The sequence below is a fragment of the Drosophila albomicans genome, chromosome X (genome assembly GCF_009650485.2).
Source record: "Drosophila albomicans strain 15112-1751.03 chromosome X, ASM965048v2, whole genome shotgun sequence".
NCBI lineage: Eukaryota > Metazoa > Arthropoda > Insecta > Diptera > Drosophilidae > Drosophila > Drosophila albomicans.
The window spans coordinates 13,437,191-13,450,836 of NC_047627.2; the positions used below are offsets into that span (position 1 = coordinate 13,437,191).

Sequence of the window (13,646 nt, forward strand, 5' to 3'; positions counted from 1 at the left end):
TGCGGCCTCAACGAGGTGAAGGCAACAACAGCAATAGCAACAACAACAACCACAGCAATAGCAACTAGAAAAGCCAAAAACAAAAATAATGTTTATATGAAAATTGAAAATGATCATTGCGCAATGCACATGGCGACAACAGCAGCAGCAACAAAAAGAACCGACAACGTTTCTTTTGATGCTTTGCATTTGGCACGCAAAAACAACAACAACAACGAGAACCGCAACAGCAACTTGCAGCCACTTTATGCCGTTTCATCATGGCGCACAACGCGCAACAACAATTGGCTAATAATATAAATTTTGCGTCTAACAGCAGCCATAACAACAGCAGCAGCAACAGCAACAGCAATCGTCTTTGGCCCAAGGCTGCTCCAGTTTAGCATTATTATTATTGTTTGTTGCGTCTAATTTAATTGCATTTCGATTGCTTGGCAGTAATATGTCAATAAAAATTGCTGCTGCACGCCAGCAACATGCACTTGCTGCCGCTGTAGTTGATGTTGCTGCTGTAGTGGTTGCTGTTGCTTATCGTCTGACCACAAATAACTGCAAATTGTGTGTATAAAAATGCAAACTGCATTCATTGTTTGTCTCCAGCTTATCTGGCTGCAACTGGGCACTAAATCAGCGCAACAGCAACAGCAACAACCAAAGCAGCAACAACCAAAGCAGCAGCAGCAATGGCAACAAACTGCCAAGCAACACGCATGCGCCGCCAAAAGTCATGTTCGTGCCACAAAGGCGACACCAAAGCCATACATATTGTAGGTGGCAGCAACAACATTGCCTGCTAAATGTGGCACACATACATACACACACACAAGTATAAAGCGCAGCTAATCATTTTGGGCAATAATTTTGCATTTTTATATGTTGCGCCCTTTTCTTTTCTATATTTTTGGGTTGAGACGTGGGCGTGGGTGCAACGCCATGTGGCAGCTGACCAACAACAGTTGTTGGTGGCAGGCAACAATAGAAAGCGCTGTGGTTGCTGGCAGGAAGATGCAGTTTAAAAATTGCGGCAGCACAAAATTTATGGGTAGCACCCAAAGCGAAATCCTTTCACCAACTAGAGACAACGCATTAATAAATCAATAACGCGTTTATAATCATAGTTGTTGCTGCTGGTTGCTGGCAGCTGTTGCTATCGCTGTTATGTTGGATGACTTCCGTGCTGTGGCTGCTGCAGTGACAAGCGGCAATTTGGAGCAACAAACACCTTGGCAACAATGTTGCCGAACAGAACAATTAACATGCCAGCAACATGTTGCGCAACTTATCAAAATAATCATCATGCGCATCGACAACAACAGCAACAACAGTTGCAGCCAGCATTATGATAATCGCAACGACGTCGGCGGCAAAAATCAAAAACGAAGCAGCAACAACAACAAAAATAGAAAAAAAATTGCAACTGCAACTGCAACTGTTTCTTATGCCCGGCACGCCCCCTCCTAGCCTCTATAGCGGGCATCAACTGCTGCTGCTGCTGCATGTTGCAATTAATAATCGACGTGGCAAAGCAGCAAACTGCACAAGGCGCGCCAGCAACTGTTGCTGCTGCTGTTGTTGCTGTTGCTGCATCGTGCGCCCTTCTTTTTGATTTAAAATGTGCCGCCATCGTTTTCAACTCGCACGTAGGCGTCCTCACACGCAGTATATGAATAGAGCAACTCTATGCCTCCCTCCCTCACCTCCTCTTCCCTCCTCTCTCTCTCTCTCTCTATCACCTCCTCCCTCTTTGGCAACAAGTGCTTGGCTGCTGCATCCACTTGGCATCATCAGTCAAGTGGGCTGCCGTCGACTTTGCCTCTGACTTGCGGCAATGTCACTCTCGCTATGCCAACTGCAACAGCAACTGCAACCACACAATTGCAACTGCAACTGCAACAGCAGCAACTGCCTCAGATCGTCATCAGGCGATTTGCAACTGACCGCAATTGTTGATGTCGCTGCTGTTGCTGCTGTTTAAACTGGTCAACGTTGCAAGTCGAGTCCATCAAATTGCCGAAGCGACACTTGCTGTAAAATGCCACTTAATCATTGGATTAATCTTGATGGCAGCTACAAATGATGCTCAACGTCCTCTAATGACACCTGCTACCTTTGCAAACTTTTCGACAATCGAATTTGCTACATTGCAAGCAATAAACAATTGTTAAACTGTATTTGTTAAAAACAAGCTTTTAAGCTGCTGAAAGCTCATCCTATAGATGTCAAGCTCAAAGCTCACATTCTGGATGTTAATGATAAATAGTTGTGCAAAGAAATTGAAAAGCAGTTTAGTAGTTATTTGTTTGATAAATTAGATTATGATAGGCAAACATCAGTTATTGTTAAACCCGAAAAAGTTGTTTAAAGTTCACATTATAGTAAAGGACATTTTCTACATCTATTGAGGTATAAAACACAATCGAAAAGCTGTCAAGAATATACGTTGAGCACTTACAACAACGAGCTTTAAAAGCTGTGTAACAAACAAAAGCTGTTTAAAGCTCATTTTTGATTAAGATATGTAAATATGTAGAAAATGAAGTAATATAAAAATCAATTGACATGCATTAAGAAGAAATGCTTTCAAAATAAATATTAACACTAAAGTTGTCACAGTAAAGTTTGTTTAAGACTGAACTAAGCTGCTGAAAGCTCCTGTAATACGAATATACTATATTGCATATATGTATGGATATGTTCAGAACCATTGACAAACGTTTTGAGTAAAGTTCAACACTGAAGTTGCCACAACAAATTGTGCTTACGACTGAGCAAAGCTGCTGAAAGCACACTTTATGCTAATATAGTATATTCTATATATAAAGCATTTCTTCTTAATGCATTTGAATTGCTTTTTATAATACTTCATCTACTATATATTTGAAAAGCGTTCATCATCACTAAAGTTGCCACAGCAAGTTATGTTTGTAATGCGAAGAAGCAGCTTAAAGCTCGCTGAACTTGCAAGCCACAGATTGTGCTTAAGACTGAGCAAAGCTGCTGAAAGCTCACTTTATGCTAATATAGTATATTCTATATATAAATACTCTTATTTACATATATATATTTGAAAAGCCTTCATCATCACAAAAGTTGCCACAGCAAGTTATGTTTGTAATGCGAAGAAGCAGCTTAAAGCTCGCTGAACTTGCAAGCTTGATTGAGTTAATTACGCTAATATGAAGCCATCATGTTAAGTTCAAGTTCATTTGCCGCAGTCTCAGCGTTGCACATATAATATATGTAAAACGGAATATGCAGCTGCCACGCCCCACTGCGGCAACAACTGTTGCTGCCGTTGCTGCTGTTGCTGATGGTAAATGTAGGTAAGAAACGCCTCGCCGCTTGACGTGGAAATTTATGTAGCCTACTAATAAGTTTGCTGGCAATTACGCTTATAAATAAATAAATCAGCGCGGCAACTTCGATGTCGGCGCCTTTGTAGCGAGCTCCAACAGCTCGGGAAGAGCCGCTCTGGATGCCTCGTGCTGTGCTGTGGGTGTGACAAGTGCAGCGGTCCAGCCAACGACGACGTCGGCGCCATTCAAATTCACATGTGATCGCCCAAGCATGAGTCAGCCAAACCGGGATGAAGTTGGAGTTGGTGGAGTTTGGTAGCGCTTAATTAGAAAATTGCTAATAACTCATGCGCACGAAACAAATTTCAATATTAATGAGGTTTTAAGCCGCCAGCAACATTGGCACTGCAACGGCAACTTAATTGAAAAGTTTTTGAATCGTGCCGTCAAATGGCACAAGTTGCAATGTGCTACCAACAGCAGCCCCTTTTGCTTCTTCTTCTTCTACTTTGGCCCTGACCAAGACCCAAACTGTGCACAATGGGAGGTACAGCGGCAATTGTTGCTGCTGCTCGCAGCGAGCTGCCTGTCTTACGCTGCAGTCGGTTTGGTTGCTCCTGTTGCTCATTAAGTTGCATGAAAACTCAATAGGTTTAGTGTTGTTGGTTTGTTTTGTTTTGTTTTGTGCAATTAACGGTCGCCGTCTTTGACTGATTTAGTTGTCAGCTGAGCAGCAGTAGCATCTCCAGCAGCACCAGCAGCAGCAACATGTTGCTGGGGGTATTCATAATTAGCATGCAAGCGGCATAAATCGCAGGCAGGCAGCAACAACAATTAACAGACCCAAATTGCATGCTACACACTCACTCGCTTTCTCTGTCTAACAGCCAGTGGCTGCTGCTGTTGCTACTTAGCATGCAGTGCAGCAAGGTTTTGATGTCTGCAACAGAGCACGTAGGCAACAGCAACCACAACAGCAACATCAGCGAGCGAACGACAGCAGCAACTGTCAATTATATTAGTTGCTGTTACAACGCGCGCTAATTCAAAAATCATGCGTGGGCAGCTGTTGCTGTTGCAACCTGGCACGCCAGCAACATTGGCCTCTGTGTGCCAGCAGCAACATGAACACTGGCAACTTTTCTTAATTAAGTGACGACCTGTTGTTGCTCTCTTCGTTCGTCTTCGCTTCTGTCTCTCTACTTGTTGTTGCTGTTGCTGTTGTTGTTGCTCAGTTGATGTTGCTGCATGCAAATTTAATTTGCGCCATGGCGCGACCTTTGCCCATTGCGTGTTGCTGCTGCTGCTGCTGCTTCCAAGCTTGGCCATAACTTCTTAACGGCAGCAGCAACATTTCGCATTGTTGTTCGAGCTTTGCGCACACAAATTGATATTTAACTTGTTTGGCAAAAGTTCGCACGACTTTTTCGCAGCCCAAAAAACTACGTTCGAGATTTCAGATTGCAGATTGCCAGATCCCAGATCGTAGATCCCAGCAGCAACAGCAGCAACCTACGATGTTTGCTTCCTCGATCTCCTTTTTGTGCTCTCTCTCTCTCTCTCTCTCGATCTCTCTTGCTTTCTGCAATTCCTCGCGTTCCGAACGTTTTCTTCAACTTTCCAAGTTGTCCTCTGCTCTCCATATTTCCTCTTCTTCTCTCCCATTCGATCTTTGGTCTTGTTGATTATCTTTATTAGATCTTCACTCGATCTGCACACACAAAACTCCTTATTCAGCTGCTCTTCCTCTTCCTTCGCAACGATCTTTGGCGATCTGCAGTGATAGTTTTATTCGTATCGTGTCGTTATCTGTGGCAATATCTGCACTTCTTGTTGCCTCTCGTTTCTATCGTGTGTGTGTGCCGTTAATGTTTTAACTATTATATACCCAAAGGCACACACACACACACACACACACACACACACACACACACACACACACACACACACAGAGTTATAGATCTCGTTGCATGCTGTGTGCGTAGCGTAATAAATCAAAGTTTTATTTGTTGAAATAAATTCACAGTTTATTGCTTCGTTATTATTTGCGCTGCTGCTGCTGTTGCTGTTGTTGCTGCAACTGCAACTGCAACTGCAACAACAACAACAACAAGTATAGATAGACAGCCATCAAACACTTGCAAATACAACGCATGCCGGAAATGTTTATTGTTCTTGTCGTTGTTGATCTCTTTCTAATTTTTAACGTCTCGCTGATTGCATGAATATCATTTTCGTTTAGCTCACGACCAAACAGCAGATTAATTAAAATCGAATTTATAGCAAAACTTTAACGATTTAACGAGTGTTTTGTTGTGCGAATTCTCTACTCACTCGACTCGAGTCATTTCATCAGCACGAAACTTTCATAAATCGCATATTGCATATACATACGAGTATGTATGCAAATTGGCAGCAAACAACCGGAGCATAAAAAAATGATATTACAAACGAGACTGCAAAGACACACTAATAAATGTAGAGATCTAGCCATAAAGATAGAACATTCAAAATGATGATGGAAAACAAATGCGAGATGAATGAATTAGTTCAATTGCCATTAAATGAACAATAGTAATAGATAGCAACTGATCTTAAGTGTCACATTGCTTCCGGTAACCATCGATGTAGATACGATATAATAATACGATATAGAACGATGGATAGAAATGATGATGGAAAACAAATTCGAGATGAATTCTATAAGCAAATCAAGCTACACCAACTGATCTTAAGTATTGTTTTACAATCGATAACTATCGATATATAAAACATTAAAAATGATGATAAATAAAAGCTAGATTTATGAATTAGTAAACTTGCCATTAAATGAACAATAGTAATAGGATAGCAACTGATCTTAAGTGTCACAATACTTCCTGTATCTATCGATATATATAGAGCAACAGATAGAAATGAGATGAATTATATAAGCAAAAAGTAGCTACACCAACTGATCTTAAATATTGCGTTACAATCGATAACTATCGATATATAAAACATTAAAAATTATGATAAATAAAAGCGAGATCAATGAATTTGTTCACTTTAACTGATCTCAAGTGTGACATTACTTACTATCGATAGATTAAAATCAAAATTAATGAATTAGCGATTGATCTCAAGTGTCGCATTACTATCGATAACTATCGAAAATAATAACTGCAGTAAATCTTGCAAAGGGCAACAAACACTTCGTTTTCACTGCGTTCGATTTGCTAAAGTTTTTTATTGTGGCTGCACATTTTTTTGCGTAAAATTTGTGCAAGTCAGAGCCGGTTGCAGTCGCTCGCTTGCCACGCCCACAACATAACTGGCCCAACAAGGCGGTCCACCTGCCTGTCGGAGCCTGTCATGAGGTTTTTGTCAGTGACATTTTTGAACCCTGACCGTTTTTAATTTGCGATTTGCGATTTGCCGTCGCAGTCGCCGTTGCAGTTGCAGTTGCAATTGCAGCCACTGCACGGTTTGCCATTAATTACAGATACGAGATACGAAATGTAGCTAGAAGATACACACTCACACACACACACGCGTATACTAGTACACAGTATCTGTGAGTTTGTTACGCAATGCTTTTAATTAGCAAAACGCTTGGTACGTTAAATTGAGAAATTATTCTCATGCCACGTTGCAAAGCAAGTTGTTTTGTATTCAATGTTGCTGGTGATACTTATCGATAGACCTGCCAAACGGTTTGTTACACAATTTATAATCAAAATATCAATCGATCCTGTTAATATGTATTGATTGTAATCGATATATGTAGGTCGTTTAGGAATTTAATTGGATAACATTTTCTACTTATATTTTACAAAGGATTTAAATTGCAGATTCGATAATTATCGATAATACACAATTGTTATCGATATCGATTACTTATCGTAATGGTATTTATTCAATTCTGACAATAATATGCAATAGCGAAATACAATGGGACAACATTGTTTTTTCGATAATAATCGATAATACATCATACCTATCGATATTGATTAGTTATCACTTAAGTGTCATCAACATGATTAAATTAATTAAAGAACTACAATTTCGTAAATTGTAATTTGTAGTTTCTTCAGTTATCGATAATTGTTGATCCCGATAGCTATAGTTATCGATTCAATGCCATTAACATTATTATGTTAATATTATGCATTCCAAAAATATAAAAGATTATATTATTGTTGATTTTGCTTTATCGATAATTCAGTAGGTATCGATAGCATTTTATAATTATTGATTTCGCATTATCGATAATTTTATGAGCTATCGGTAGAATTTTAATTATATAACGATTATTTTATTAACATCAACATTAGTCTATTAGTTGTTATTGTATATATTATGTATAACGATTGCAATTTTGCGCTTGAACTTCTTATTTATCGATAACTTGTTCGCCTCATACTAACTTTGGTAATTCTTTCATTATCTTTGCAGCAGCGTAAGCTGTCACCGACATGGGCAGTGAGCAATACTGCTTGAGGTGGAACAATCATCAATCCAACCTGTTAGGGGTGTTTAGTCAATTATTACAGGACGGGAGCCTGGTGGACGTTACATTAGCTTGTTCAGGGGGCCCATCCATCAGAGCCCATAAGGTGAGTGCTTAGTGTTAACTATATACATACATTTTTCAATATTGAGTTCAAATTGAACAATTGAAGAGTATTAAATGACAACAACAATGAGAAAGAGAACGAGAACGAACGGCAACTGCAACTGTAAAATGCGGAAGCAGTTGCAGTACTCTGATCAAGGTCGTCGTTGCAGTCGCAGTCGCAGTCGACGCAGTAGGCCTCTCGAAATGCCAAGCGCATAAATTAACGAAGCCGCAACAACAACAACAGCAACAACAACAGCAACAACGACGACGTCGACAACAAGCACAACACGATCAAATGCAATTTACACATTTGTCAGTAAATTGTCAACTTAACGCGCAACACTAAACGAGACAGCGCTGTCGGCGTCGCTGCCGGCATTCGGCAATCGCAGCATGTTGCTAACGTCGCGTCGTTCACTTGAGTGTTGCTTTCTGTTTGTTGCTGGCAACAATGTTGACAAGGTCAGCGCCTAATAGAAATTGACTGCGCCCCGCCACGTGGACGTGTCTTGTTCGCTTCGTTTCGTTTGCTTGCTCGCTGCGTGTGTGCTGACCGAGTGTGCATGTGTGTGAGTGTGTGTGCATGTGTGTGTGTGAGTGCATAAATCATGCGTTGCCAGGCAGCAACAACAACAGCAACAACAACAGCGACAGCGCTTTGCGCACGTCTGTCAATTGAAATTCCTGTTAAATTAAGCGGAAAATATTTAACTGCGTTGCTGCTGTAGCAACAACAACAACAACAACAACAACCACAACATCAACAATCACAACAACAACAGCAACCACAACTGCAGCAGCAACAGCAACAGCAACCTGTAGTCAAGTGGTTGCTGCTACCTTTTGATGTTTGAAGCTGATAAAGTTATTTTGAATGTAATTTCTAGCTGCTGTTGTTGCTGCAATCTCCCAACACACAACTATTTATATAACTCTATTTATACATAAATGTTTGTGTGTGTGTGTGTGTGCCTATGAAACTGGTAAATTGTTCAATTATAATGCGTTTATTATGCAGTTGCAGTCCGCTCGATTGCCGCTTTGTCCACACCAAGCAGCAAGAACAACCGCAGCGACAACAGCAGCCACAACAACAACAACAACAGCCAATGACACTGATTGCCTTCAAGTGATCAGCATCAGCACTTGGCCAAGCATTTCTTGGCTAACTTCTAAGCACTTACCCATAGATATATTTATAAAGCTGACCGATCCCATGGCAGCAACTGTTGCTGCTGCTCATTGGCAACACAAAACGCATTTTTTACACATCCATTGAAATTTCTTGCTTCCTTCAACATTTTTACGAGTTGCTTCTTCAGTTTAAGCAAACATAAAGTTGTTATTTTATCTATATTGTGTTTGATTTTCCCTTTTAAAGTTTTTTTTTTTAATGGAACATAATTTCTATCATACAGAATTCAACTAAATTCAAAATGAACAAGGAAAATTTAAGTATTTATTTTGAAAAGAAAGCATATTATATATTTCTATTTATTTCGAATCTTCTTGTTAATTGTAATATTGAATAATTTGGGGCTTCTATGTCACTAGAAACTTTTATAAATTTCTTTGAAAACTAAATGAAAATGTTTACGAAATTCTTCTTTTTCATTTGAGTTTTGATATCAGTTATTTGTAAATAACAAATACTTTAAAGTAATAAACTATAAAGTAATAAACTAAACTATTTAGTATTACTATTTTTTTTTAATTGTTCTAATAATCAATGTAGAAAATAATGAATCTTTAATGAATTCTTTTTGCACTTCATCTCAACTGTAGTTATAAATTTGGCTACAATCCCAACCTCTTTGGCAATCTCAAGTTGATTATATCAAGATTTTAGTTGACATTGCACGACTCCATTTCGATATTTGCCTTTGGGATTTTCTTTATTCTTTATTTATGTGCAGCGGACAAGTCAACTTCATTAGGCTACGAGAAACGAGAACTGATGAATTCATTTCCTTTTTAGACAGTCAACAAAAAATAAAACAAAAATCGAAAAGAAAATATGCCAAGGGCGATGAAATTACAACTAAAAAACGAGCCAAAAAAAGGGGGAAAAAAAATGAAAAAGATTTGACAACTGAAACTAGACGAGATTCAATGGAAATGTATACGAGACATGAGACATGAGAGAGACTTCTTCATATGTGCCGACTTTGTTGTTGTCTCTTTGCCAAACTAATTAGCAAATGTACACAGAGAGAAAGGGAAGGAGCAGGAGACTAAGAGAGAGATAGAGAGAGAGTTGTCAACGTTTATAAAAGTTAATAAAGCAAGGAATTGAAAAGCTAAAGCCACTGGATGAAGAACGACTCCAAGTGCTAGTCCAAGTTGAGGCCAGCTGTCAATTACTTTTGCATATCCTTGTGCCTTCTCATGTCCTTGTTGTTGTCCTTGTCATTGTTGTTGTTGTTGTTGTTGCTGATAACGAGTTTCAGTTTGCTCGTCGTACTGCTTACGACACTGCCAGGCCGACACAAAAAAGAGAGCAGCAAAAAATTGTTAAATTGATTAAAAAGCAAAGTGTCGATGAACGAGCCAATGATGACAGCAACACAGCAACACAACAACACAAGCCAACATCCTGCAGGCCAGTGCCAGCCAGGACATGTTGCACAGCTCCAAAGTCAATGCGAAACAAAACAACAACAACAACAAGAACAAAAACCGACGAAAATAAATGCAAAACAAAATATATGAAAAGAAAAAAAATGCAAACACAAGTGCAAGCGAGCGAAGGATAACAGAGCAAGAGGATGCACAGGCAACCTCTGCTCCTGGCAGTCCTCGGTCCAGTCCTCGAGTCCAGTTCAGTCCAGTTCAGTTCAGTTCAGTCCAGCCTGAAATCTAGATGAGCGCACACACTCATGGGTTGCCACTAAAGTTATATGAATATCACACAAAAAATAGTTCATAGTCTCAACATTTTCAAAATTTAAAGACATATTTTGTATGACTGACTATCTAAACAGTTATGTTTGTAACTAAAATCCACAGAAAATATACTAAACTTGTACTTTTACTTTCATTTTGTTTTAGTAACTTAACTGTTATACTTTAGTTCAATCAAATTAGAGAATCCAACATATTATATTTATATATTTTTTATTATTTTTTTGCTTAGTTCAAACATTCTATAAATACTAGGGAAATGTGTAACAGATGAAGGCATCTTCTACCATATCTGAGATCTGAGAAACTATAAAAGATAATGAAATCATCATTATTATCTTTATTTGACAGTACTAGTTTTAACAATATATCAAATATACATTTCGGTATATTTAAATGATAATACGGAACTGTTTCAGCTTTCAGTTAAATATACATCTTGGTATATTTCATTAGTTGTTCAGATTTACATTTCGATATATTTCACTATATTATTGTATATTCATCTGGTATATTTTAGCCAAATGTATATTTTGGTATTTTTTCAGTATATTAATTTGGTGTAATTAAACACTAGCACTGCACAGTTTTAGCTTTCAGTCAAATATACATTTCGGTATATTTCTGTATTTGTTGTGTTATATTAATTTGGTATATTTCTGCCACATACACATATCGGTATATTTCAGTATTTTTGTGGCGTTGTAATTTGGTATATTTAATGATAATATGCTTCTCGGCAAAACTCAGTATTTTTTGTGGTATACTAATTTGGTATATTTCTGTCAAATATGCAATTCGGTATATTTGAGTATTTTTGCGGTATATTAATGTAGTATATTTAATATGTGTCTCGGCAAATTTCAGCATTTTTGCGGTATATTCATTTGGTATAATTCTGTCAAATATACAGTTTACTATATTTCAGTATTTTTGTGGTATATATTAATTTAGTATATTTAACAAGTGCCTCGGCAAATTCCACCTAATTTCTACCTAATTTTATTAGGTATATTTCTGCCAAATAAGCATTTCTGTATATTTCAGTATTATGGTGGTATATTAATTTGGTATATATAATGATAATATGCGTCTCGGTAAAATTCAGTATTTTTGCGGTTTACTAATTTGGTACATTTCTGTTAAATATACAGTTCGGTACATTTCAGTATTTTTGTGGTATATTAATTTAGCATATTCAATATGTGTCTCGGTAAATTTCAGTATTTTGCGGTATATTCCTGTCAAATATACAGTTAGCTATAATTCAGTATTTTTGTGGTATATTAATTTAGTATATTTAATGATAATTCATCTTTTTTTCAGCCTTATTAACTGGTTGTATTTATGAATTGAACCGTTGTCACTCAACTTAAGCTGCGAACTTTGCTAGCTGCCCTCGTGCAGCTTCAGCTATAGCCACTCATAGTTGTGCGGCTGTGTGTGGGAGTGTGTGTGGGCGTGTGTGTTGTAGTTTTTACTCGCCGCACAGCCGCAGGCTTTTGTAATCCTTTTGCACACACACACACACACACAAACACACATACGCAGGGAGTGGCAATGTTAGTCCTGTTTCGTCCTGCTGTTGTGGCCATTCAGTCTCAATGCTCAATGCCAAACGGCAGCGGCACTTTAACTCAATTTGAGGCATTTAACGTATGCTCGGTTGATATTTGATGCGATTGCAAGAGTCGAGTGGCCAGTGGTCGGTGGTCGGTGGTTAGTGCCACATGCCACATGCCACCTCTCGCACAGCGTGGCGTAGAGTTGTTAGTTTCCCTTTTCTTTTTTTTTTTGCTGGATGTGTTGCCCCAAGGCAAACAAAGTGTAACAAATGTCGTTGCGAACTGTCGACGCGATGCTGAAGCTGAAGCTGAACCTGAAGCTGATGCCTAACGTGTGAGTGTGTGTGTGTGTGTGTGGGAGAGAAAGAGTCACTGACCATTGACCACTTCCCTTCCCTTGCCTGCCCTCTTCGCTGCTCTCCTCTAGTTGTTTGGCAAATGACTTTCGATGACTTTGGCTAAATGGAAAACTGAAGCGATGAGAAGCAACGAACCAAAAAAACAACAAAAAAAATTGGGAGTTGAATGCAAATATTTGCAACAGTTTTGTGCCGCATCAGTTGGTTGTTGGCGTGTGTTCCTCTTCTTTTTTTTTTTTTTTTGTTTTTTTGGGTTGTTGTCTTAAGTTGATTTGTTAGCTGGCTGAGCGAGCTGATTGAGTTCTCTTCTCATCTCCTAATCCGAATACGAATCCAGTGCAAATTTACATAGAGAGAGAGACAGAGAGAGAGAGAAGGGGGAAGGCGGAAGGAGCAGCGTGTTAAACAGCATGCCATACATGATACTCGCAGTTCACAGTTGTTGTTGTTGTCGTTGTCGTTGTCAAAATGCATATATGCAAACACTTAACGGCAACAACGGCAGCTCGTAAGTCTTGCCAACACTTTTTTGACAAGCCGCCAGCAACAATGGCAACAATACAGCAACAGCAACAACCGCCTCTATTGACAGCTGCAACAACTTGCAACATATGTATGTCTGACAACAACAACAGCAACAACAACATCGACAACGACAACGACAACAAAACAAATTGCCTGCCTAGCAGAAATCAACTAAAATGTCAAAAACAAATGCAGCATAAAAATCCAAAATAATAACAATAATAATAAGAGCAATAATATTAATAGAAATAACGCATTTTTCCATTGACCAACTGGCAGTGGTTGCTGTTGCTGTTGTTGCCGTGGTTGTTGGCAGTGTGCTAATTGTTGCTTGTCGTTGATAAGCAGCTGAGCTGGCTGGGTTTATCGAGCAGGTAAAAGGAGGCGGCGGCAG

The 13,646-nt window shown here is 38.8% G+C and overlaps 1 protein-coding gene across 5 annotated transcripts in view; it reads left to right on the top strand.

Annotated features, from left to right (window-relative positions):
- Nucleotides 1–13,646, top strand: part of LOC117577893 (pneumococcal serine-rich repeat protein) — a 207,837-nt gene that overhangs the window by 124,752 nt on the left and 69,439 nt on the right. For all 5 annotated transcript variants that reach the window (XM_052007775.1, XM_052007850.1, XM_034262875.2 and 2 more), the window contains one exon: nucleotides 7,734–7,894. In XM_052007775.1, the coding sequence (XP_051863735.1) occupies nucleotides 7,754–7,894 (141 nt within the window). In that variant the 5' untranslated portion in view covers nucleotides 7,734–7,753. The remainder of the gene's footprint in view (nucleotides 1–7,733; nucleotides 7,895–13,646) is intronic.